This window comes from Miniopterus schreibersii, assembly GCF_964146895.1.
Source record: "Miniopterus schreibersii genome assembly, chromosome: 16".
In the NCBI taxonomy this organism is placed as follows: domain Eukaryota; kingdom Metazoa; phylum Chordata; class Mammalia; order Chiroptera; family Miniopteridae; genus Miniopterus; species Miniopterus schreibersii.
The window spans coordinates 13,193,343-13,220,651 of NC_138116.1; the positions used below are offsets into that span (position 1 = coordinate 13,193,343).

General features: G+C 40.6%; 2 protein-coding genes across 8 annotated transcripts in view; one reads left to right on the plus strand and one right to left on the minus strand.

Moving 5' to 3' along the window:
• Window positions 1-6,761, minus strand: part of ACACA (acetyl-CoA carboxylase alpha) — a 219,896-nt gene extending 213,135 nt beyond the window's left edge. For 4 of the 6 annotated variants that reach the window (XM_081161543.1, XM_081161541.1, XM_081161542.1 and 1 more), the window contains exons 1-2: window positions 6,671-6,761; window positions 4,659-4,747 (exon numbers count right to left, since the gene is read on the minus strand). In XM_081161543.1, coding sequence (XP_081017669.1) covers window positions 4,659-4,690 — 32 coding nt within the window. In that variant the 5' untranslated portion in view covers window positions 4,691-4,747; window positions 6,671-6,761. The remainder of the gene's footprint in view (window positions 1-4,658; window positions 4,748-6,670) is intronic. The other 2 variants (XM_081161546.1, XM_081161544.1) reach the window with 1 other exon arrangement.
• Window positions 6,762-7,254: 493 nt separating this feature from the next.
• Window positions 7,255-27,309, plus strand: part of TADA2A (transcriptional adaptor 2A) — a 37,704-nt gene continuing 17,649 nt past the window's right edge. Inside the window, exons 1-8 of one of the 2 annotated variants that reach the window (XM_081162856.1) lie at window positions 7,255-7,405; window positions 10,170-10,296; window positions 13,050-13,156; window positions 14,797-14,856; window positions 21,243-21,334; window positions 21,474-21,631; window positions 22,943-23,031; window positions 24,229-24,301. In XM_081162856.1, the coding sequence (XP_081018982.1) occupies window positions 10,272-10,296; window positions 13,050-13,156; window positions 14,797-14,856; window positions 21,243-21,334; window positions 21,474-21,631; window positions 22,943-23,031; window positions 24,229-24,301 (604 nt within the window). In that variant the 5' untranslated portion in view covers window positions 7,255-7,405; window positions 10,170-10,271. Of the gene's footprint in view, window positions 7,420-10,169; window positions 10,297-13,049; window positions 13,157-14,796; window positions 14,857-21,242; window positions 21,335-21,473; window positions 21,632-22,942; window positions 23,032-24,228; window positions 24,302-27,309 lie in introns of both variants that reach the window. The other variant, XM_081162857.1, reaches the window with a different exon arrangement.

Genomic DNA, 27,309 nt, shown 5'->3' on the forward strand with positions numbered 1-27,309 from the left:
ATAAGGGAGGGCTAATGTACATATTCTGTATCTCTTAGGAGCCATTCGATTTCCTTAAAAAACTTTATATCTCTCTGCTGGGACCCATTACCTCCTGAGGTTGTATAAAGTATGGTTAGAGGCTGGGGATAGAAGTTTGAATCTCCACTATGCTGCCTGCTTACACTCTCTGGCCATCAGTTTTTACATCTGTAAAATGGGGGTAACGCCACCTCCCATAAAAGGTTTTTAAGGACTAAAATGAGGAAATATATACACAGAGCCTTGAGCAGTAGCTATTTTCAGGACCAGGTAGGGAGGAGACCTCCTGCTGTCATTTTGAAGAGTGTCAACCCCAAGAAAGAATATCTGTCAAGAAGGGCTCCTTGTGATTACTTGCACGCAAATTCATAACCAGAGCCTCATAGCCATTATTTACAGAGGTCTCTCTGGCATACTGCATAGGAAAAGCTGAACACTGAGCTGCCAAGCCTCCTGCACTGTGCTCTGGGGTGAGCCAACCTTTATAAAGAAAGGTCTGGTATTGTATTTCAACCAATGGGACTAAGACCTTCCCCATCCAATCAGAGCTCTTGAATATTTACTGACCAATTAGAGCTGCTCCACAACAACCAATCAGACTGTGTGAGCTGGCCAAAAAAAACAGTGCAATTTGGGCCAATAAAACTGTGTGAATTTGCCAGCTGGCATGGCTCAGAGGTTGAGCATCAACCTATGATCCAGGATATTGCGGTTGGACTCCAGTCAGTGCACATGCCCAGGGTTGCTGGCTAAATCCCCAGCAGGGGGTGTGCAGGAGGCAGCCAATCAATGACTCTCTCATCATTGGTGCTCTCTTCCCCCCTTCCTCTTTCTCTCTGAAATCAATAAAGACATATTTAAAAACAAACAAGCAAACAAACAAACAAAAACCCTGTGTGAATTTGAAGTCCTCATTTGCATAGAAATGGACCAATCAGGGACTGGGGCAGGACCTCTTTCTGTCTAAGCCATCCTCCTGTCTTCCTTGGAGTGCAGTTTCTGCTGCATTTTCCCAACCTGTGGGCTGTAACGTGAGCTGTAACACAGGCTATTTCACTACTTTGCTTAAGCAGCTTAGCTTGAGCTGTTTCACTGGACCCCACCTTCTCTCTGTTTTTCCCTTCACCACACCCCAGATTGGGGGACTCCTGTTGGCACTGAATTGGTAGCAGTCAACTTTGCTTGACGAGAGTTTATTTGTGTGTGTCAGCACATGATTAACTAGTAAAGGGTTTCAGGGATATTTGTAATTCTTTCAACAATAAAGATAAATTTTTTAAAAAGTAGTGAAGGGTTTCAGAGAAAACTATTGTCCTTGGCATGATTATAGATTCTAGAAAATTAATAAAGTGAGCAAACACCAAAAAAATGTGTTTGGCTGTGTAAAGACAACCAATTACAGTCATTGATGTAAACAGCTTAGCATTTAAGGCCTAATTATCATGCAGCACAATAATTACATATATCATTAAATATGCATCAGATTAATCTTGTTGTTAGTTTTATTTGATTACAATAGTAAAGTACTTGCTGTACTGTGAGGAAGTCTTATAGTTAATTTAATTAATGTAAATAGTGAACTATTTAAATGGGACAGAGCTCCTGAGTTTGTTCTGCATTTAAGGTAAGTCTGCATTAATCGTCCTTGATTGCAACTATGCATTTGCCCTGTGAGAGAATGCATCGATGTGATCTGTGAGATAATGTACACTCTCTTTAGTTTTGTTTTTGTTTTATAAAAATGTTTTTATTAATTTTTTGAAAAAGGGGAAGGGAGGGGAGAGAAAATATCGATGTGAGAGGGAAACATCAATTGGCTGCCTCCTGCACGCTCCCTACCAGAGATCAAGCCCACAACCTGGGCAAGTGCCCTGACCGAAAATCAAATGAGCAGTCCTTCAGTGCATGGGAGGATGACCACCCAACCAACCGGGCCACACCGACCAGGGCCCACTCTCGTTAGTTCTGTGGTGAAGAAGGTGCTAAAGAAGCAAGCAGCAAAAAAATTCTGTTTTCCTGTTTGGTGTTCTGTTGTGGAAGCCTATGGTTCCAGTAGACAAGTCTTGATTTAAATAATGACAAAATTCTAATGCTGAGCATTAGCCAGCCTATTCTAGAACAAATTTTTTTTTTTTTTTTGAGAGTGGAAGATCAATGGGTTGTCTCATATACGTTCCCTGACTGGGGATCAAACCTGCAACCCATAACCTAGAACAACTTCTAAATAAGCCCAGGGTCATCCTATGGAGCACTTATAGAATTAAAATTAAAACTACCACTATAATTTATTTGAATCCCACCATGAACTAGGTACTATACATACACCATCACAAAACTCTTATTAGGTATTATATTTTTCATTTTACATATGAGGAGAAAAGAGGCACAGATAATAACTTGCCTAAATTCTTGAAGGTAGTAAAGGGTGGGGGGGTCAGGATTCAAATTCAGAAAAGCTTTAAAGTCCATGCTTTTTAAATTATATTAAACTGTGCCAGGTTCCTTACAAATCATAATTCAAATATTAAGCAGTTACTGGTTGCAAAAGAATATAGACTTCCTGTCATCGAATGATGAAAAATATTTTCAGAGCCTGTTTGACAGTCAAAAGGTGGAGGCCTTGTATATTAGGCTGAAAAGTATGCAGCTAGGCTGCTTAGTAGGCATTTTAAATTTTCTGATAAACAGAGGTCACTGGGCAACAATACATTCCTAGTTTACCTAACTTTTTGGATTCTATCCAAAGCCTGGTGACTCAAGAGACAGATATCTTGCACTTTTTGTAGAGCAAAAATAAGTCAGTGAGGTAGGAAGAGGCAGATGAGATGGGAAGCAAAGGTTTAGATTCATGAAAACTCTGCTTAATGGCCATAGATAGCATTATATAAATCTTGATTCCTGCTAACTCTTCCATTTTAACTAGTCAGAGGCAGTTTATTCGTCACATTTGGACAGACCTGGTTGTAATTCTGGCTGTGCTACCTAGAAATTGAATGACTTTGGGAAAGTGATTTCACCTCTCTGAGACTCGTTTTTCCTTATTTGTAAAGTGGGATGCAGCAGGGCTCTTAAGCAGAAACAATTTCCCACGCTCTTGTTTGCCTTTGAGATCTTTAGGACCCTCCTACTTACGCAGAAGCATCCCCAGACAGGCCTCACTGTGTGGAGAAATAGCTATAGGCAAATCTTACATTTCTTTAAGTAAATTAGTAGAGGTGCCTCAACCCTTTCTCTGCAGACTGGTCATAGTTTGAGTGGATCAAGTTAAATAAGCACTCCAGGAGCCTTTTGGAAAGAGAAGGACTGATTCTCTAACTCCTTTGACGAGGGTGGCCACAAAGAGACCATGGTAGGGAGGCTGGAGTAAGGGCAGGGCAGCAAGGAGGTTGGCAGTGCTCCTGATGCAAGAGATAGCAGCAGAGGCTCAGGAGGAGCCAGGCCTCAGCCGGGCCTTTAGAACTTAAATCCTTGAGGCTCAGGCCTTTTGCTGGATGGAGCCCTCTGTACTGAGTGCGACACAGGAAGACTCCCTGCCTTGAACAGCCCTTGCGATTGGCAAAGGACTCTGCTCTGGGACTTGAGCCTCTAGCTAATTTACATTGACTGGAGCATATCTCAGAGTTTAAAGAGGAGGAAGTTGAAACCTAGAAGGCATAGCTAGGCTTTTGGACTTTCTGTTTTTATCTATTTGTATACAAAACTACAAAGAGCCACCTCAGTTCATAGGAAAAATAAATATTAGATGAGAGAAAGTTTACAAAGTCTTTCAGCACTCTGGACATAGTAAATATCTAAAAATGGTTGAGAATCATTTCCATAGGGAGGGAGGCTCAGAAGCTGCACTTTTTATTCCAATCACTGAAGCTTAGTAGTTGAAGAGGAATTGCTGGGATATTCTGGACTTGGTCAAAGGCAGCCACATCACAGGGCCTGACAGTATAATACAATTTTCTGTGTTTGGGCCTCAAGCTCAAAAGTCAACCTCCTACGTCAGTTATGAATGAAAGGGCTTGGAGAATGTGCTATTAATCTGTCCTGAAGTTCAGTCTTCAAATATATTAGCCCAACATGAACTAATCTTGGATATTATTAAATTTCTGACTTAAAAAAGGTGTTTTTTTCAGGTTCCTCTACAGACATGTTTAGTCAGGGGAGCAACAAGACATTTAGTTATCTCTGCTATGACAGGTTAAATACACGTTGCCCTGGGAAGCACGTATAAGGTCTACTTAACTCAGACTTGGGGGCCGAGAGAGATGTTCCTGAGGAAGTGATGTCTAAATTGAAGTGGAAGTGCCTTGGCAAAGGAAGCCTGGAAGGAAGAGAGTACATAAGGGAAAACTGAGGTACTTCTGTCTGTCTGGGGAATGAAGTGTGAGATGGGGCAGTGATGACAAAGAAACAGGGAGACACTAGACCCTGAAGGGCGTTCTACAAAGAGTGACCATATAATTTATTGTACAAACTGAGGCACTTCTGAGAATGAAATGAGACAATATTACTAATTACATGGGGACAACAGGAGTAAACCAGGACTGTCCTGAGCAAACTGGAACTTATAGTTACCCTACTTGTAAGTCATGTTCAGGTGCTTGAATCTCCAGTGAAAGCATAGATTGCATATCTTCTCTGTTTACCTTATACATTTTGCCTGAGTGACTTCATCCATACCTTTGCCTTTACTTGCTCATTTCACAAATATTCGTCCAGGATGCACTTCTGGGCACTGAGGTTACAAAGAAGAAAAGACACAGTGTCTGTCCTCAAGCTCTGTCTAGAGAAGACACACATTCCAAGAAACAATTCTAATGCAATTATACAATTTTAGCTCTGGCCTCTCCTCTGCGCTCTAAACTCATATATGTCATTTTCACTCAGAATGCAAAAGGCAGATATGAAACAGAACTTTTATTTCCTTCCAAATCTCTTTTCCTTCAACTGGTCTTCCACCTTCCCCAGCTGGTCATATCGATATCACTATCCTTACATTCCTAAGGGCAAAAACCCAGAAGAGCACTACCTTAATGGGTGCTATCCTTCTCACTGTGCATTTTCATTTCTCCACATCTTTGTTAAGCACAATGTCTAAACTGGGGCTTAGGATTCAAATGAGGGCCTAACGTCAATTGAAGAGGAAGGGTGATTTTCAGGTGCTTAAATGCAATGTTTTTAATGAACAGACCCCAGTATTATGTGGGGCTGTTTTCTCCACCATAGCACACTGGTAACTCATATTCAGGCTGTTGACAATCACGATGTCCAGATCTGGATATATGCCCTAGCCAGTCTCAACAAAATTCAGTGTAGGTGAAAAAGACATGAAGATAAGTCCTAAGTGTTTGACTCTATCTCCTCTTTGTGGAGAATCTGAGAGTGGTTGTAAAGGTGTGGGTAAAACACCAGTGTTAACACACTATCTGTTGAACAACTGCTGTGGGAGGGGCAATTTATGTTTTATAGGGCAATTTTAATGTTTCTATCATCTGTTGGCCACATAGCTAGAGCAACCCTTTTCAAGCAAACCTGATTATTCCTTGGCTCTCAACCCTTCTACGGTATTCTGTCATATCCCAATCAAGTCCAAAGTCCAGCCGTGGCTTATCAGATGATGCATGATCTTGCTTCTGCCTGCTTTCCCAACTTGCTCTCTAATTTGGCATGTTCCAGCCACGCTGCTCTCCTAGCTGCTTCTCCTATAACACGCCAACCAAGTCCCTATCTTAGGGCCACTGCAATCACCGTTTCTCTTCTCCTAGAATAGATTCCCTCTAGAACGCCAGCCGCATAGCTGCCTCCCTCATCTAATGATTAATTTCTGCCTGTGGGCTCTTCCCTTAAGAGGCTGTCTTTGTCTATCCCATCTAAAAGAGCATCCCCACATCGCTCATCCCTTTACCCTGACTGTTCCCCATAAAACTTGCCCCATTCCTGGGCATTATATATTATTTAGTAATGTATTCTTGTATTGCTTATTGTCAACCTCCCCCACTGTTATAAAAGGCAGACTTTATTTTGTTCACTGCTTAATTCCCAGCACCTAGAACAATGTCTGCTACGTAAATATTTGTTGAATGAGTAAATACATTGTTCAGGGTACACCAAATGTAAAATGACTCTATATTTATTGATGCATAGGAAAATGTCTGTGAAGCATATAGCAAAATGTTAACTGTTTAACATGTTGGGAGCTGCTTTTCACATTTTTACTCGTGTGAATTTTCTGATTTTTTTTTTTTTTTTTTACTACAATGAACTTGCTTCTCACATACTAAAAAAAAAAAAAAAAGAATGAATAAAAAAGCCACATAGGCAGAATGTATAAATGAAGTCTAAAAGAGGTTGGGCAAATTTATGAAAGACATACTTCTAAACAGATGCAAGAGCCTCATGGTTACGATGGAGCACACTTCGGGTCTCCTTCGCCAACACTTCGCAGCAGTGTGATCTCAAGTTAGTTCTTTATAAGCCAGAACCTCAATGCCTTCACCTGGAAAATGGGGATAACAAGAGTCCCTACCTCACAAGGTTGTTTCTGAAGATTAAGTGAGCCCCTGTATGTAACCTCCTTTGCGCAGTGCCTGGCATGCAATAAATACTCGACATACGGCAGCTATTATAATAAATAGCAGTAATAAGAGTTAGGACATACCTAGCCCTCAAGATTGACATCAGAGTGGACCACCACATCCTCTCATCATTGCGCCTCAGTCTGGGCCTCTGAAGCCCAAAGAGGGGATGGCTCTTTCCAAAGGAGATAATTTCGACGGTCCAGAAGCATCTGAGTGAGGCGTACCCTGGACACCCTTACACCATTCAGTCTGGTCACTCCATGAGCAGCACTCCAAGACCCGGGTTCCAGAGGCGGCCACTAAGTCCCTCGGTCTCAGTTCCCTCAGGGCGGCAACAGGGGTGAGAATGTGAACCACACAAAAGCAGGCCGGTACCGGCCCGCCCGCCTCACCGCACAGCGCCCGGCAGGCCTCTGGCGACCCGCAACGCGCCTCACCGGGAAAGCGACCCCTGGGCGGGCTCAAAGCCGGGCGAGCGGCTCACCCGCGTCCTCCCAGGCCTCTGCCAGGGGGCAGCAGCGGCAACGCGGCGAGGCCCGGGCGACGGCCGAGGGGCGGCGAGCGGCGCGCTGCACGCGGCGGGGCCCCGAGGCCCAGGGAGGGAAAGGGGCGGAGCCGGCGGGCGCGCGGCGGGGCCTCGAGAGGGCGGGGCGAGCTCGCGCTTGCGCCGCTCGGGAGCGAGCGCGCAGGCCCAGGGACGCGCACGTGGCGGGCTGCTCCTCGGCGTCGAGGAGGGGGACGCGGCGCGGTGGGGCGCGAGGCGCTGCGAGGCGGGCGGCGGCGGGTTCGAGTCCTTCTAGCGGGACGAAGAGGAGGTGAGGACCGCGAGGTGCGGCGGAGATCGGGGTCAGGATGCGAGCCCCGGCGGCGGGGGAGCGGCGGCAGGGGGGCGGGCGGGAGGTCGGGCCACGTCGCGCTGTTGGGAAGGGAGGGGCGGGGCGTGACCCCGTAGGCCCCGCCCCGCGGCGAGCCGGGCGCGCCGTGCGCTCGGGGCGGCTGCACGCTGTCCCGACCTCCGCATTACCGCCCCTGGAGTGCGGCGCGTAGCTGCCCTAACGACACCCACTGTGTGTCTGTCCCCTACCCACGTTCCCCGCAGGGTTTTCAAGTAGGCTTTCCACAGTAGGCATTTAAGCTTCCTTATTTAGAGCTAAGGCTGAGGCTCAGATAAAATGACTTGCCCAAGGTCCCACAGCTAATAAGAAACTCGGGGAGTATTGACCCTTGTCTGCAGAGCTCCAGCGCCTGCACCTGCCCTCTGCACCGCACTGAATTCTGTTCTTCACGTGCCTTCCTGGCCTCCCAGGAACATCTTTGAATTTGGTGAATATCGATTTGGAACTAGTACCCGTCCTTTCATGGGTGTTAGTGTCGGAAATGTCTCGTGAGAAGAAGGGTGAAGTAGAAAGAAGATTCTGTGTGTTGCAGTATTGTGCTTATGACGTGGAGTGTTTATCAGACTGTTTATACATCCTTATCTTGACCCTCTCTGTTTACCTCGGTTGAAATGGCGCCGCTGTTCACTACCTGTAAGACACTGTACAAGTAACATAGTCTTTCAGGGCTTCCTTCCCTTCTTTGAAAAAGCAGCATGCCTCAGAGGGTTCAAAGAGATAATCCACATACAGGGGTACCGCAATATCTGGCATACGAGAAAAATTCAATAAATGTCGGTCATTGTTTTATTACCGAGTGCATAGTACCCCTTGCTAAACTCATTCTTCTTCAGAGACTCGCTTTCCTGAGACTCGGGCGGAGGGAGAACTACCCTGCCCCAGCCCACTGAAGAGACAGGTTCATTGACGGCCACGTTATCCGAGTGTTGATACACTTACTGATGAATTATTCCCCAAGCTAAAAATATCAGGTGGAAGAAGCCGCTCCAGGAAAACTAAAGATGAATTAACCTATTAAAGAACTAACACTTGTCCGTTACATTTGTGTTTACTGTGTTCTTTCTATATGCTTGGTACTTTTAAAGCACACAAATTTGGCCCCGCGGGTGTGGCTCGGTTGGTTAGGCAGGTCCCCTGCACCAGAAGGGCACTGACTGGTTTTTGGTCAGGGCACATGCCCCGCTCTGGGGCTCAGTCCCCAGCAGGGGGCGTGCAGGAGGCAGCTGATCCATGTTTCTCATGGACGTTTCTCTCTCTCCCCTCCCTTCCTCTCTCTGAAATAAATAAAAACATATACTTTTCTTTAAAAGCATACAGATTTGTATTGGATATAGTCCCTGCTTTTATTTTGTCTAAAAAGAAGGGGGGGGGGATATGCATGCAGAAAGAATCCTCACAAATTAGGATGTGAAAAATGCCAGAAAAGAGGTAGGTAAAAACTATGAGAATATAGGAGGAGGGATGTTTTCTTGGCTTCGTGTGAAATATGATTTCATTTCTGCCTTCAAGAAGATACTTTGTACATTGAACATACCTATAGAATATTTGTTCAAAGAGTAAATTACTGAACAAATATATGTTGTAATAGATAGGATTCCTTAGTTTCTAGTAACAGAACTCATTTATATTAAAGTATTGGAAAGACAGAGAAATGAGAGAAAAAAAAACCCAGCCCTGGTCAGTTTGGCTCAGTGGTTAGAGTGTTGGGTCACGGGTTTGATTTCCGGCCAAGGGTGTGTACCTCTGTTGGAGGCTCAATCCCCGGCCCGTGGAGCCCATTCAGGAGATAACCAATCGATGTGTTCTCTCCCCCCCCCCCCTTTCCCTACTCTCTGTCTAAAATCAGTGGAAAAAATATCCTGGGGTGAGGATTTAAAAACAAACAAACAAAAAAACTAAACAGTTGGGCCACCCTTGAGGATGGGAATCTCAACAGACAGAGCTCATGGAAATATTTTGACTAGTGAATGACTGAGCTCCAACTGCCTTCTGTCCTTGTATGTCTTTTTTTTTTTTTTTAAATATATCTTTATTGATTTCAGAGAGAGGAAGTGGGAGAGAGAGCTAGAAACATCAATGATGAGAGATCATGGATGGTCTGCCTCCTGCACTTCCCCTACTGGGGATCGAGCCCACAACCCAGGCATGTGCCCTCACCGGGAATCGAACCCTGATCTAGCTCCTAGGTCAATGCTCAACCGCTGAGCCACACCCAGCGGGCTGTCCTTGTATGTCTTACTCAAGATTCAGATTTCTCTAAGAAGAGATCTGGTTGCTTTCGCTATTGTGAAGGTAGAGAATGGAGTATTGCAATTGGCAACCCCACTGGACTATACGAAATATCTGAGAGTCAGTTTCCCAAAGGAAGGGAGCTGAGAAGAGAAGTGATGCTGGGCAGAGAAAACCAATAGTTGTTTGATAGAGCATTGTAGTTTTTGTAGAGGGCTTAGTATGGGCCAGGCACCATGGTACCTAACTTATATGGATTTTTATATTTAATCCTTACAACACCTCTAGAGATAGAAACTACTATAATCATACCCATTTTACAGAGGGGGAAACAGGCTTATAGAAATAAAATATTTGCTTAATGTTACCAAGCTCAGATGTAGTAGAGTTCAGTACATTATCTTGCTTCTTTAAATTATTTCCTGATCCATGTGCCACTTTTGTTTGTTCATAGGGGGTTGTCAAGCTTTGGTGTATGTATTGGCCAGTTCTGAAGTCTCCTTGAAGGGGCACTGCATTGAAGAAGATCAAAGCAGCAGTCTTTGCCAATTAAGGAATGGACCGTTTGGGTTCCTTTAGCAGTAAGTACTGTGTGAACAAGTCTCAGGTGAATATTAATAGAAAATTGAAGTGCAAGTTGATCAAAGAAGTAAAATAAGGTCTTTGAACTTAAACAGAGCCCTGTGAATCTGATCTAAAGGAGAAAGAGTATCAACTTAAAATAAAATCAGTATTTATTGATTGCCCACTGAACACATAACACAAACATATCAGCCCTAGATCTTTTAAGAAAATAAGGTCAGATGGACCAGTCATAGTATGATTAAGCTGCATTTAGATTTTAAAAAGCAGATGGATTTCTCATTAGAACCAATGACATTTTTGTGATGCCTTGATAAGAGATAATGTCAGTGGTAGAATAAAGGAAATACCCTTCTCCCCCTTTTAGGTAGAACTTGTGTTCTAAGAGTAAACTACAGTGTAATGATAATGCAGAGAATTATGGTGTATGTGTAAAATAATTTCAGGCAGCCTCACTATGCAGAAAAAATATATACTGCTTTTTCTCTGATTCTGAAGATAAGAGATTTGGCAGAAATAGAAATCCACTGTCAGATGTTAGTAGTGACCCAATGAGGAGACTCCGGAAGGTACTTTTTGGGTGTTGTTTTCTCTATAGCAGTTTCTTAAAGGAGGTCTAATTTACTCTCTCATCACACTCTATATAAATTTAGTACAGAATGGAGTCTTCAAACACGTCAGTTCAAACCTCTCATTTTGCACATTGAAAAAGGACCTAAAAGAATTGTCCCAATGCTGGGAGTGAAAACTGAAACTACTCCCTCCCCATGATTTCAAAGAAATAAAAACAGTAACGCCCTAACTGTAATACAAAGGCCAAATAAAAGAGAAATAATTTATAACAAAATAATGCAATTTATAAAATAATATGTATCTCAATGTGTTTAGACACGTTACAGTGGAAGACATAATGATCTAGGTAGTCAGATGCTTGCACGCATATGTTGAATCACAGCATCTTATAACTACACATGCACAATGAATGATTCATGTGTGATGTATTGGTGACTCAGAAATACCACAGGCTTGAATAACTCTTGGTAAAATTCTGAGCAAAACAAGATACAGTCTCCTCTAGAAGTACGTGCAGTTGCTTTCCTGGAAAATTCAATATATATTAAAACTATCACATATTGTTTTATATGTAATATGGAATTGGGTTCTAGGTCATGTACTTATGGACAGGTGTGTTTTTTTAACCTACTTGACTGTCTGGTGGGACATTTGAAAGTTGTGCAGAATACAGGCCAATTCTTTGTTGTGGAGGAATGTCTTGACCATTCAGGGCAACTAGCATCTTTGGTCTCTTCCTGCTAAATGCCAGTAGTGCTCCCTAGTCCTTGTGGCAACAAAAAAGCATCTCAGATTTCCAAAATGCCTTCCTAGAGGATAGGTGAAAACCATTAGGTTAGATAATTGATACAATGGAATATTATTCATCCATTAAAAAGAATGAAGAAGCCCTCGCTGGTGTGGCTCGGTTGGGCGTCACCCCATGCACCAAGAGGTCACTGGGTACATGCCTAGTTTGCGGGCTCGATCCCCAGTAGGAGTCATTTAGGAGGCAGCCCATTGATGCTTGTCTCTCTCATCAATGTTTCTCTCCCTCTCCCTTCCTCTCTCACAAACCAATAAAAACATGTTTTGAAAAAAAGAATGAGGAAGATCTATGCGTATGGTCATGAAAGGTGTTGACAATATGTTGTCAAGTGAAAAAAACAGGCTACAAAACATCATGTATAGTATCCTACTTTTGTTAAAATAAATACACACTGATACATAGGAGAAAGTTTGGAATTCAAAATGTTAATAGAGGATGACATACTTTTATTGCCTAAAAAATTTTAAACTACATATTGAATTGCTGTTACAAAATAATTACTTCTTGACATAAGGGTTTTAAAGCTCTTTACTTTGGTCAGTGGCCAATTTTTTTTCTGAGGGATGTTTGAGGAAAGAAAAACAAGCTCATATCATTAATATAAATGGATGATAAGAAGAAGGTAATTTGGTAAAAACTGGCACCTGGCACTTAACATAGAATAATTTTTGTTCTTCTTGTGTCAGAATTTTAAATGGGCAAAGTGGGGTAGTTGCTGTTCCTTATATTTATTTTGAAGCTATTGCCAGAAGGATTACATTTCTTTCCCATCGTCTTCCTCCTGGTCTTTGTTTAGAAACAAATGAAAAGAACAGTAATGGTCACTTTCAGGAGGGAAAGGTGCCTTGAAGAGTCTCAGATTTTAGAAAGGAAAATGCTGTTACAGAATGTGAGAAATCCTGCCCCAGACTAAACAGGTTAAGTCCCTTCATCTACCTTCAAAGCCTATGTTTTCTTAGACTCCTACCGTTGATCACAGAGAACTACTCTGTGATGGTGCCCTGACTCTAGAGAGGCAGAGTTTGGGGCATCCAGGGACACACATGTCTGCATTTTTATGACTAAGTTTGGTTAGTTATGGGTGTTATGAAACTTCCAGTTAAAACTTGTTTTTGTAAATTTCTTTGCAGGGGGCATATCTACTTAGATGTTGTTTGAAGTAGTAAGTATACTGCAGGGAGGAACGAAGCTGCCTTGAAATAAAAAGGAACATAATTTTTGTTTTTTCTTATTTGGAATGAGCTCATCTCTTCTCCATGAACTTTTCAGCACAGCTCACTACCTGTGTAGTCATTTGCAGATTTTCACCCTCTTGCTCTTAAGATAATCATAAGGTGTTTTGAAGCTAGTATATTTTTCTTTTTGTTCTAGGTGATCCCTCTGATAAGCCACCTTGCCGAGGCTGCTCCTCCTACCTCATGGAGCCTTATATCAAGTGTGCAGAATGTGGGCCACCTCCCTTTTTCCTCTGCTTACAGGTAACTCATTAAGGAGAGGCCTGCTTCTCCTAGGCTCGTTTTATAGATATAATAAATTCAGAGATGACTATCGATTGCTCGGAAGGACCATAACTTATTAAACCTGTTCCATGCAGTCAATCTTCCAGTCTACATTTTACCAGTGAAAAGCTGGGGAACAGAATGGGTAGATGAGATAGACTGTTGAATACAAGCATATCTCAGAGCTATTGTGGGTTTGGTTCTAGACCCCATAATAAAGCTAGTTTCACAATAAAGCGAGTCATAATCTTTTTGCTAGTGGAGGGTCTTGACTTTAATTTGTAAAAAAAAAAAACCAACATAAAGTGCAATAAAATGAAGCACATCTGTGTATCAACTTAATGCTTAATACTGTTTTTGCCAGTAGTGTTATATATTGAGACTACAGGAGCAGAATAGGAGAGTTATTCCTTTCCATAGCACCTGTGACATAATGTTTATTGTCTTACTGAAGAGCAGTCTTTGGGCAGGTGACAAACAAGGGAACAAACCATTTTGTGGATGATGGTGAAAATAATACTAATTCTTAGCACTTACTCTTTGCCAGTACTATTTTAAGTACTATACATGAATTAACTCTTAAATCATCACTACAACCCAATAAAGTAAGTATTATTAGTATCCTCATTTTGTAAGAGAAATTCAGGCAAAGAGAAGGTTAAGTAATTTGCTCAAGGTCACACAACAAGTACCATATTTTATTGGATCTAAGACACTTGATTATAAGCAGCATCCCAGTTTCAGAAATGTAAAAATGGCTGATGGAAGTTATAATATACTTTGTATTATAAGATGAATCCTCATTTCAGAGTTTTAAAATATGAAAAAAAATATGTTGTAAAATTGCTGAAATAGGTAAGCATGGAGCCAGAATTCAAATATAGGCAGGCTGAGTCCAGGGCTTATGCTCTTATCAAAGGAGTTGTTGTCCTAGGAAAATGTCTTTTTTTCCAGATTGTTTATTCTCTGTGAAGGCCACAGAAAAGCTGTGATCATGAGTGTAACCATCCTATCGTGGATGCAGACAAGATTAAATGAAATCTTAAAAACTTATCACGAGAGGAGCTGGGTCACTGTGGCTTGGTTAGGCATCGTCCCATGCACCATGAGGTTGCTGGTTTGATTCCCCCTCAGGACACGTGCCCCGGCTGCAGGCTCCATCCCTAGTAGGGGGCGTGCAGGAGGCAGCCAATCGATGATTCTCTTTCATTGATGTTTTCTCTCTCTCCCTCTCCTTCTCTCTATAAAATCAATGAAAACATATTTTTAAAAAAACTTATCACAAGAGTAGACTATCCCCAAACTACTTTCTGTCCTTTTTTTTTCTTCTTTTTTCTTTTTTATTGATTTTAGAGAAAGAGGAAAGGGGAGGGAGGGAGAGAGAGAAACATCAATGTGAGAATGAAACACCCATTGTCCGCCTCCCACATGCGTCCCACCAGGGATCGAGCCCAAAACCTGGGCATGTGTCCTGACCGGGAATCAAACCAGCAACCTTTTGGTGCACGGGGCAATGCCCAACCAACTGCGCCATGCTGGCCAGGGCACTATCTTCTATCCTTTAAGAAAGCATTTCAGAAAGTAGCTTTTTGGTAACTTAATTTTCCTCTTTTTTGCAGTGTTTCACTCGAGGGTTTGAGTACAAGAAGCATCAAAGCGATCATACTTATGAAATAATGGTAATGATAAAGTTGCAGGGAATTTCTGTTAATTTTTCAAGTCTTACATGGGAATTGGTCTTTTTTTCCCCTTCACCTCCAAGGATCTCTTTCCCTTTCCTTTCCTCCTCTTTTGAACCAGATAATCATTACCCAGTAAGTTTTTTAGAGTCTTATGGATCTCCTGAGGCATGTTAAGTCCAAAAATCATTTTTATATACTCAGGGTTTTGTTTCACATTTAGAATTTAAAGGAAGCACTTTTTAGGTTCATTGATAAACATATAGTAGATGTGTTATCGATGTGTTTTAATTAATGGTATTTTTATATGGCTCCTGGGGGTAATGGTGATGTTTATTTTCTGGTATTCCCCCTTCCATGGGGAAGTTAGTTACCTTTTCAGAGTTAAGTTTTAAATGAAGATAGAGTGAATGAGACAATATATAAAATCACTTTGAAGAGACAGTGGTTTATAGGCCAGAGTAAGACTTGGCTGCAATTTTGATTAATTGTATTACCACCTCTTAAAGAAGGAATTAGAGGCAGATGTTGGTAGTGTACTTCTAAGGTCTAGCCAGAGGACTGGGCACTTTAATAAGCCAAAGTAAATATCTGGTCTGCTTGGTAGGTATAAATACCTTTGTCAAGATAGTTTTGTGTGTTATCGGAGCATAACTCGTAGTTCACCATGTAGTTTTTCTTTCAAGAAAGAGAGCTGGCTGGGGCATCTACTTGACAGTAATAATGCCTCCCTCTTCTGTTAGGGGCCCATGTGATTACATTGGGCACATTTGGATAATGCAGGATGCTCTTCCTGTTCTAAGGTTATAGATTAGTACATGAGTCCCATCAGCACAGTCCATTCACATGAGTATGTATTTGGTGTTTGAATAATCAGGGGGCAGGAATCCTGGGGATGAAAGGAGTCATCTTTGAAATTATGCCTACCACAGCGCTATAATATATCCACCTCGATCTCTTAAAAGTTCAGAAAAGGTGAATCAGCATCTCTGAGTCTGATTACTTGTGGAGTCCTGGTAAGGTGAATTTCTGGGACTGCAATACTGAGAGTCAGATCCTGGTCCATAATGAATTAATCAAAAAATGTTCTTTAGTAAGAGTTCTTGGCAGCCAACTGGCTAGCCTTTACCTCTCTCTAAATACTTTGTCTTCTGACCACTTTTTTCACTAATTATATGACTTGGAATACATTTTTTTATATTAGACTTTGTTTTTTAGAGCAGTTATAGGCTCATAGCAAAACTCAGCAGGAAGTACAGCTTTCCCATATATTCCCTGCCCCCACAGACACTTAGACTCCCTGTTGTCAGCGTCACCACCACATTTGTTACAATTTTTTAACCTACATTGATATTTCATTATCACCCAAAGTCCATGTTTGCATTAGTGTTCACGCTTGGTGGTGTCCATTCGGAAGGTTTGTACATATGTATGTCATGTGTCCACCCTTATGGTATACAGAATAGTTTCACAGCCCTAAAAATGCTCAGTGCTCCCCCTATTCATCCATACTCCCTGGCAATCACTCATCTTTTTATGATCTCCATAGTTTTTTCCGGAATGTCATATAGTTGGAATCATACAGGATGTAGCTTTTTCATATTAGCTTCTTTCACTTAGTAATGTATTTAAGTTTCCCCCATGTCTTCTTATGGCTCGATAGCTCATCTCTTTTTAGTGCTGAATAATACTCCATTGTCTGGATGTACCACAATTTATTTATCTATTCACCTACTGAGGAACACCTCGGCTGCTTCCAAGGTTTGGCCATTATGAATAAAGCTGCTTATAAACATCCACGCGCCAGTTTTTGTGTGGACATGTTTTCAGCTCCTTTGGGTAAACACCGAGGAACTCGGCTGCTGGCTCACGTGGTGAGAGCATGTTTAGTTTTGTAAGACACTGCCAAGCTGTCTTCCAAAGTGGCTGCACCATCCTGTCTTCCCACCAGCAATGAAGGAATGTTCCTGTTGCTCCACATCCTCAGCAGCGTTTGGTGGTGTCTGCTCTGGATTAATGGCCATTCTAATAGGTGTATAGTGGTAACTCATTTTAATTGGCATCTCCCTGATAACACAGGACGTGGAATACCTTTTCATATCAGTAAATTTTCTCCCTTTTGTCAATTGCAAAGTGAATGAAGTGTGGTCGGAATAGCTATGGCTTTGAGTACATTTCATCAAGGTTATCAGATCTTCAGAAAGCTGGTTTATTTTTCCCACATTCGCCTAGAGCCAGAATACACATTTACTCATTTGAATTGTGAAAATAATTCCTTAAAGCATAATTGAGTATAAGTGGAGTAGGTGGATGGTTACCCGCTGTAAGGAAGCTGACCATGAGCTCTCTAGCTGTTCTGGGCACAGTGCCTTCTGCGTAATGCTGAAGGTGCGAAGTTTCACTCTAAGTCCACTTGCTTCTGATTGCATCATCCTTTCTCACATGTTCAGCACCCATACGAACACATTTAAGAAGTCTGTCTTTTTCTTTGAGGAGCTTTTGGAAGTCACTAATACTCCCTCTTTTTCTACCAGTCTTACCTATTCCCAGATAAGGGAAAGAAGAACCTTTCCTTCAGTAGGAGTAATGACCAAATGTTGGCTTTCTACACAGGGAGTCACTAAAAACTTGATTTTTTGTGTTTTTTTTTTTTTAATTTTTGGCATGTGAAGCCTCAGAAAACTTTAAATGGTTTTCAGTACTTTTGTCACTTCACAGTGCTGTATTTTTGGAAGTTACTCATGCTGTGGTGGGTGTCGCGTTAAGATTTCTGAGTTCTGTGTCTATTTTTGTCCTATGATTCTTAGAACCTTGAACAAGTCAAGGCACCACTTTCTACCACACCCTTTATACCAGTGATTCTTGAACTTTAGTGGAGAAGGATCATCTGGAACATCTTAAAAATGTAAATTCCTAAGCCCTGCTGTTAGAGATTCTGGTTCAATAGGGCTGAGATTGGGTCCAGGAATTTAATGTTGATAAATAATGTTTCTTAATAATGTTAAGAAAACTGTACTATGTCCATCTACTTATTTTTGGTGTAGAAAGTCTTTCTCATTTACCTCACAGTAAAGTTGGTGAAGGCTAATTAATATTCTGAAATACAGTTTTAGAAATAACAAAGGCTCTTAGACTAAGAGTTGTCATATTTACATGTACTTATGGCACTTGCCAGATTGAGTGATTATATAAATTTAATAGAGACATAGACTAGACTCTGAAATTTCTTTCTGGTCTCATAGACCCTCACGTGCTAAGCATATTTATAGTAAGTGCTCAGATATTGCTTAGTAGTGTGATTTCACAAGTCACCGCAGTATTTTTGTCATTAACAAAAGATGTAACCATTTCTAAATGCCTGTGTAATCTGAAGACCTCTTGTGTCACTTTTTTTAAAGCTTACTATAAAAAATTTTAAAGGTATACTAAAATAGAGAAAATGGTTTTTCGGTGATCTGTTGCTACCTAACAGCTACCACAAAACTCTGTGGCTTAAAATGACAGCCATGTTATCCCCCACAGTTTTGACGGTCAGGAATTCAGGTCGGGCATGGTGAGAGTAACTTTCAGTTCCACCTAATGTGCTGGGGCTGGAAGTCCAAGGGGCTCTTTTCACACACTCTGGCCCCGCAGGAGGATGGCTCATTTGGTTGGGAGTTAGCTAGAATGTACCCTCCTGAGGCCTAGATTCCTCATTAGTAGTTTGGGGCCTGTCCCCCTCCATGTGATCTTTCTACACGGTCTTTCCAGCAAGGAGGCTAAATTTCTTAAGTGGTGGCTCAGGAATCCCAAGAGCACAAACATGGAAGCTGCTAGACCTTCTTAACCAAGTCACAGGTCCAAGTTGTAGCAAATAAGAAGAGACCACACAAGGATGTGAATTCCAGAAGTTCATTGAGAGCCACCATTGTTACTAGCTACCATACATAGTATAATAAATTCCCACATACCTGTCACTAGCTCTTAAAATGATCAACTTATGGCCTATTTTATTTCATTTAAACCCCCACCCTTCAGATTACTTTGTAGCAAATTTCCCAGACATTGTATCATTTTAGCTATAAATGCTTTATTAGATCTCTCTAAAATTTAAAAGTAATTCAAGTCACTTTTCACTAAAAGCTTTTTAAAAAATCTGCTCCGTTCTCCACCTCTGAAACAATCACTGTTCTGATTTTTATCATCATAGATCAGTTTTGCATATTCTACTCCATATAAATGGATTGATATTGTATGTATTTCTGTTTCTGGTTTCTTTCACTCAGCTTGTTTTTGAGATTTGTTCATGTTGTATTCCTTTTTGTTATTGAGTAATATTCCATGGTAAGACTGTAGCAGTTTGTTGATCCATTCTGTTAATGGACACCTACCTGAGCTTTGCCTAGTTTTTAGCTATTATGAATAAAACTGCTATGAATATTCTTGGTTAAGGCTTTCTCTGAATATATATTTTTCTTAGCTAAATACTTAGGAATGAAGTATTACCGGGTCATAGAATAAATTATTAACTTTTAAGAAACTCAAAAAGTTTCCTAAAGTGGTTGTGTCATTTTACACCTCTACCAGCAATGTCTGAGAGTTCTGATTGCTCCACATGCTTGTCAGCTTTTGATGTTGTCAGTTTCTTTACTTTAGCTACTCTTGTGGTATCATGAGTATGTAGTGGTATCATAAAAATTTTTTTTCAACTTTTACAATTTGTTCTAATTGGGATACAAATAAGGCCCATACATTCCAATTGGTTGCCTTATATATTTTCTATTCTGTGGATTTTTCTCCTCCCCAATCCTCCCTCTCTCATTTCTTACAGTTTTTTGATTTTTTAAAAACTGGGTTGTTTGTCTTAATAGATGTCAATACAGGCTAGATTTTGCTGACTAATGTGTTCCTTTGTTTTCTGTGTTTTCTAAAATTTGGTATTTAGTTATAGTGGCTACATTAGATTCATTTATGATTATTGTGTAGATCTATAAATTTATTGGGAGGGATTGCAAAGTAGTTATCTTTTAATTCTATCACTCCTTTTGAGTTAAATTCTATACAAAGATAGTCTGTATCATTATCTATGTGATCACCCTTAGGTAAAGTTTGTACAGGAAAGGCAAGATAAATACTTAATTATCCCCCCCCCCCCTTTTTTTTAATACTGGTTTTGAAATATGAGTTGGTTTCCTGGCGCCTTTAGATATTTATAATAACTTTATGTGTTCCAATCCTTTGCAGTTGATACCCTTATTCATGCTCAAAATGTTCCATTTTTGGTTAGTGGGAGCCTCTACAAGTTAGTCTTTGAATCCTTTTGACAGGGCACTTAAGTCTTTGAGAGCGTCTTTGCTCTCCAGTATGACAAAATGTTCCAGTGTCATCTTGTACATTTCCTGACACAAAGCTGGAATCAGCTTTTTCTTTAAGGAGCCTTAGTTCCTTGAGTGGAAAACAGTATTTAGAGACTGCATACTAAGGAATAGACGTACGCATTGCTAATGGTTTGGTCATTGTTTCTAGGCCTTTTCAGTAAAAAGTGTTAGGAAATTATTCCTTTAAGACAAAATACATTTTGAGTTTATCCTAAAACTTTGAATTCCAATATAAGACTACAAAGTTTTACATAACCTCATAGATCTTATATCTATATCCCCCCCCCCCCCGGGTCAAAAGTCCCACTGCCCAGTGAGGCCAACGCAGTTATTTATTTGCTTTATCCCATAACACGTCCACGTACAAAAATCTCAGAATATACCAACACTATTGAAAACAGTTTAAGGGTTATTTTGTCAGTTTCTTTTACTTTTAAGGTATATTCTACAGATGTACAAATTATATTTTAAAGTCAATTGATATATTTTCTTCTTAGTGATTATGCCTTAAAATTGATTCATATGTTTGTTAAATTTTGCTTTTAATTCTTATGATTTTTAAAATTTAATAATTACATACAGTATTTATGATTTCAAAGTCAAATCTGCAAAACATGGACTATTCAGAGAGGTCTAGCGTCTATCCCTGTCCTTTGCACTATTTTCTCCCTCCCTTCCCCATAGGTAACCTTTTCTTTTAAATGTATAGTTTATTCTTCCATTAAAAATATGTATATACACATATGTGTAGTCCCCTCTTTCTTAGCTAAGTGGGAGCATACTATAATATTGATCTCTATCTTTGTGCTCAGTTTAAAAATGTATATATTTCTGCATGGGTTACATGGCACTTATGGGTAATAATATTTATTGGAGACCCTTGATGGTGGAAATAGGAGTAAGGGCGGCAGACCACCATGAGAATAGTTAGTGAAATGGAATAGGTACTGAAAAGGACATAAGTTACTATTACAGTTGAGGTTGCTCAATTCCATTTCTGTATCTAAAGCAAAACCTTTTGTTTCTTAGACCTCAGATTTTCCTGTTCTTGACCCCAGCTGGACTGCTCAAGAAGAAATGGCCCTTTTGGAAGCTGTGATGGACTGTGGCTTTGGAAATTGGTAAGAGCTTGGTGTTAGGTTGTCCTGCCCTAGTGGGCTCAGAGGAGAAGGTGCTCTTGAAGGGTAAAAACAAACCTTGCTTTTATCATTATGTATAGTTGAAAGCACTACTCCCTTTCTTTTCCTCACATTCCTCTAGGCAGGATGTAGCCAATCAGATGTGTACCAAGACCAAGGAGGAGTGTGAAAAGCACTACATGAAGCATTTCATCAACAACCCTCTGTTTGCATCAACCCTGCTGAACCTAAAGCAAGCAGAGGAGGCAAAAACTGCTGACACAGCCATTCCGTTTTACTGTAAGTGCCTCCCTTGTTTAAAGAGATACTTAGGTCATCTTTGGGCCCTGTTGCATAGCAGATAAATAATGGTTTGATGACTTGGACAGCTAACAAGTTTACGAAAGATAGGAGGAGTTGGCATGGCCATTATTGAGAGTTAGCACCATAATGGGGCAAGGAGGGAACATCTCCCAGAGGTCAGAGTTCTGTACTGGATGTCAGGGTACCTGGATCCAATGTGTAGTTACTCCTGAGACTTCTAAACATATTAGTTAACTTTAATGCTTGCTTATGTGAGGTGAGATGTGCAGAAAGAGCCAACCTTCCCATGCTATTGTGAACACAACGCTTTTTACAATCCCTTTGGAGAGTATGATTGTAGATATTAGTTACTAAGGAAGTTCAGTATTTGGCTCTTTTATCATTAATTATTAATCATCCCAGTATTAAGTCCAAGAAGCAATTTGTTATCTTTGTTCACTTAGTTGTGGCAGTAATAGCACACTTTTTTTTTTTAATCTCATGTGGCTGAGGGACCCATGAGTCTTCTAACAAAACATAACCAAAACCATGATGCATTATAAATGGACATCTTTTCTCAATGACTCCGGGAGCACAAGTAATGAAATATGAATGTTTTCCCTTCCTCCCCCCCTTTCCTCATACTCTCTAGAAACAGTTTCATAGCTGACTGACTCAGAGTCTGATGCTACCTCCTGTTTGGATAGTACTTTGGATGTTAGTGCTCTGTTCCCAAATTCCTTAGACCATTTGTTCCTCATAGAAATCCAGTGAGCTAGGCAGAACAAATGCTTCTGTCTTACACATGAGGAAACAGATTCAGAAAGGTTAAGTAACTTGTGCAAGGTCAAGTGGATGTTAAGGGACTAGTGAATGTTAGAGCTGGGACTCAATTCCAGCTAATGTCCAGATCCAATGGGGTATTTTTGTTTCTCAGTTGGATGAGATTTATAAATTGAGATTGGTCCTGGAGCATAAGGATGCTGATGGAAACAGGGTAGATACCTACGTTCTATAATATTAAAGAAAAGATCCTTGGTTTTTTTCGCATGTTAAAGGCAAAAAACAGAGCAAATTTTTCTATATTTACTTCAAGGATTCCTTAAGTCTTAATTTCCTTTTAAAGAGATCGAGTCTGTTTCCATAATATTTTTTTCACTTTCACTTTATAAAAATCTTCAAGTTTATTTATTCTCTCAGACACTGTCTTTCTCCAAACAAACATATTTCAGAGTGTAAATGAGGACTATTTGTGTAAAGGCCAGTATATTTTATAAAGTAAGTAAGAAAAACTCTAAATTCTTCCAGCTGCAGATGACCCTCCCCGACCTACCTTTGACTCTTTGCTTTCTCGGGACATGGCAGGATACATGCCAGCTCGAGCAGATTTCATCGAGGTAGGAGAAACTTGCTTTTGTTTCTGATGAAGCTTACCCATACCACTAAAAAAAGATTTTCAAAGCACTGTAATTTGTAGGGCCTTATGCAGCCACATTTTCTTCTATTTGAGTGCCCTTTCTCATTTGTACACATTCCCATATGTAGAACAGTGATCTGGGCATGGCTAGTTCCTTCAGACCAGGAACCTGTTTCTTAAGTTTCATTGGGGCTGGCTCCCACTTTCTTAGCAAGTGCAGGGCTTCTATAGACTGGTTCTCATTCCACACCTAGGGGGTTTCTAGGTTATACTATACCAGGGGTTGGCAAACTTTTTCTGTTAAGGGCCAGATGGTAAATATTGGGTTTTATAGACCAGAAAATATCTTTTACAACTGAACTTTGCCACTATTGTTGCAAAAGCAGCATTGATAATATGTAAACAAATGAGCATGCCTGTGCCCCGGTAAACTTTGTTTACAGAAACAGGCAGTGGGCTGGATTTGCTGACCCCTGTACTGTATTTATAAGATAAAGAATGACAAATGTATATATATATAAAAACTACGTATTCCTTCTTCAGCTATGGAGTTAAAAGCCTTTTGATTGTAGTCACAAGTCTCTTATCATCTAATTCACAATTACAGTGCTCCTGGAGGTCAGATGAAAGTTTAGCGAGCTACAAACAATTTTGCTAGCCATGCCCAGGTCAGCGTTTTTTTCATAGCAAGTGATATTTTGTAGAGCTACCCCATAGACACTGCCCCTATGAATTGTACTCATTGAATAGAATATAAACAGATCTACCCACTGAGCTATATAAGCAATATTACTGAATAAATAGAGCCCTTAAAAGGTAGTAAAAGTAGATAAATTTAATGCAGACAATTTTCATACCTGAAGATCGAGTCAGAGTTAGATTTTCTGGGGTTACCTTTGATGAACAGACTACTTTTAATTTTTAGAACAATAGCATTGGCTTTATTCTTGAACTCATGACTGTTCTCATTTTTGCTGTCACTACTGCCTGAAAGCCTCTCAGATTTTCCCCATGGCTGCTTCTTATTGTGGCAGTAACCTGGCCTTGTGTTCCATTCAGTACTTTTTAATGAGGGTTTGCCTATATATTTTCTGCTTGCTTCTAATGAATGGCTACTGTAAAAGGTATTACTCAAAGCTGGTAAGTTTGAGGTGGTAATTTTTTTTCCCCCAAACAGGAGTTTGACAATTACGCAGAGTGGGACCTGAGAGACATCGATTTTGTTGAAGATGACTCGGACATTTTACATGGTAACATTTTCTTTCAACAAATGTCTTTATTGATTGCAAACTATGTGATGACACTATGTTGGGGTCTAGGAATATATGGATAAATAAAACATGTCCCCTACCCTTAAGGGGACTCAGAATCTAGTGATTAAGTTGCTGAACTTACCCCGTTGTTGGGTTTTGACCACAATGAGAAAGGTCACTTGTGCTGATGGTGAGACTGTTGAGTATATGATGGTAGTTGGGAATATCCCATTCCTTGGACTGTGTGATCTTTCTCTTGACTGAGGTGAGCCTACACTGAGGTAATTGGCTAACTGGCCCGCACTGCCTCCTTAAAAGGAAGGGAGTCAGTGTGAAGACCTTGGGACTTCAGTAGCAACTGCTGATAGCTAGATGTTCACTATCATTTGTTAACCCAAATTTCCCATAGCAGAGGAAAAGAATGGAAGTTCTTTGAGGATTTTTTAAACTAATTAGGAATTCCTCATTTCTCAGAACTGTTGAATTTTTAGCATTTCTGAATTCTCATATAATTTTAGCCCTCTAAGGATTTATATGTTATAACCTAAATGATTAATGTCAGTAGGGCTCTTAAAAGTGGATGGTTGCCCTGGCTGGTGCGGATCAGTTGGTTGAGCATCGGCCCATGCACCAAAGTCACAGTTTTGATTCCCAGCCTGGCACTTGCCCGGGGTTGTGGGCTTGATCCCCAGTAGGGGGCATGCAGGACGCAGCCTATTGATGTTTCTTTCTCTCTCCTTCTGCCTTCCTCTCTCTCTGAAAATCAGAAAAAACGTGTGTTTTTTTAAAGTGGATGATTAGACTTTTGTTGAATCTCTTTTCCCTTCTTTTTGTTTTCAGTGAACTACATATTTAAAATATTCCCCCATTTTCTCTTTCATTTCAGTCCAGAATTGACTATGATGCAGTATGAATAATGCTCCTTTGGATTCTATATTTCCCAAACAGCATCTTCATTGTTTTTCTTAAATCTATATTCCAGGCAGGAAAGGCAAGTAGAATCCTTATTGAATTATACATAAATCCAGTTTTCATGTGGCATTACCTGCTACTCTGTCATTAGAAGGGGAATTCGAGTCTTCTCTCCATAGAAGAGCTGCCTAGGTGTTTGTTACAGCAGCTCTAGGACAGAGAAAGAGTCCTCATAAAAATTTTATCTCTACATATTTCTTAAGCAGTTTTCTTTTCAAAATTTCATTTCTCTTCTCCCACACAACTTTAAGCAAAGTCAGAGTGACGCAGATTTAACTAAATTGGGAAAGCTTGAAAGCAAACTGCTTTAGCATTCACTAGATTCATTGTGTTTGTTCAGTCGTCACGTCAGTCTCTTCTTTTCAACCCCGGGTCACTCATGTTATTGTCTTTTCTCTCCCATGTTGTTCCGTGACAGGTAGTGTGTGGATTGCCATTCAGAATTTCTTCTCATATATACCAGCTTTAATTAAAATGGTATTGTGTCCTGACTTGTATCTTTCCTTTCCAGAATGCAAAAAAAAAGAAGCAACTTAATAAATATAATCCTTTTAGATACTGTTCAAAAGTACCGGACTTTGAAAGTCAGCATGTCAATAATGGGTAAACTATGTAAGAGACTTGCTGAATCACTTCTCTAGGCCCTAATCCAAGGTCTCCATTCTTAAGCCTCAACATTATTAAGAAAACTGTAGTAATGGTTGGTGTTTAATTTCACTGTGTTCATTCTTCGTAGAAGCAGGCTCTGTAATTTGTTCTAGTGCACTTGTGCTACTTTCTGTAATTAAGTGGGAGCGAAAGGAGCAACTGATTGACTAACAATTTTTATTTCAGTTAGCATTTCAAACCTATAACATACTTTATTTGTGCTTTTCCTACAGTTTCTACAGCCTTGCTAGTCACTGGATTCTAGTTCATTTGAACTAGACCCAAAGCATCAGTTGTTGATTGTTATGCTTAAGTAGCTTTAACAGAGCAGTAATAACTCCTGCTTCCCTTTCCTTCCCTGTCTGGTAGTGGACTGTAGGATGTTGAAATGGGTGCTTTTTAAAAGGCGATAACATTTTTTTCCTTCATTTTATTTGTTCCCCATCGCATTTATCCCTCCAGACCCTCTTCCACCTGCACACTCCCCGCCCCCAGCAATCACCAAAAAGGTGATAACATTTTCAAGAGGTTCTGTAGCACTAGAGGGAAAGTTGCTGGTGCATAAAAGGATGCTTTGCTATGGCTCTGAGTTTTAGCTCCTGTGGCAGCATGACCCACTGTCCCATGGGGCATATTGCCCCTGAGCTGAGCAGTTTCTCCCAGAGCACTCACCGAAAGGGAACTAGGAGCCCGAGGAGACTCAGGGAGGAACGAGAAGGAACACGCCTAGAGCAGACAGAGGGACACATATTTTGGGCAAATCAGAACACTGATTCAACCTCGGGCTTCCTTCTGAGTCACCGTGTGATCTTGGGCAAGTCCTTAGAATCTTGCTTACTGTTTTTTGTGTCCCCTGCCAAAAAAGGGGTGACACCAATTCGTCATAGAGTTTGAATGTCTCCAATGAAAGATGGTACATAATTCAGGATGACATTATTACCATTCCATTATACCATTATACTCTTAATATTACTGAGCATTAACAACATTCCTTTTATGTTCCCTCACTTATAACTACTAGAAGGAAGCAAACTGGCTGGGCGTGGTTTTTTATATTCCATCCCAGGGCACCTAGAAGATCAATAGATGCTACCAAGCCCTGTTCCTTACCCAAAGACTTTTGCTATGATTCATGGAATTTGTCTCATAAAATGGGTTTGAATGGTCCATTATAGAAGCCTGAGACACGGTGGAGTGATAAATTGCATTCCAGCCATACCAGATGGGTTTTAGAATGGGCGCAAGGAAGATCCTACAAGCGAAGTAGTGTCTGAGGAAGAAAATAAGGAAGTTCTGGGTTCCCTGAATGGCACCTCCTTATATTTTATTGAGATAAGCAGAAATGATGGGTTCAGAGAGAGAGATGCAGAAGACTCATAACTTGG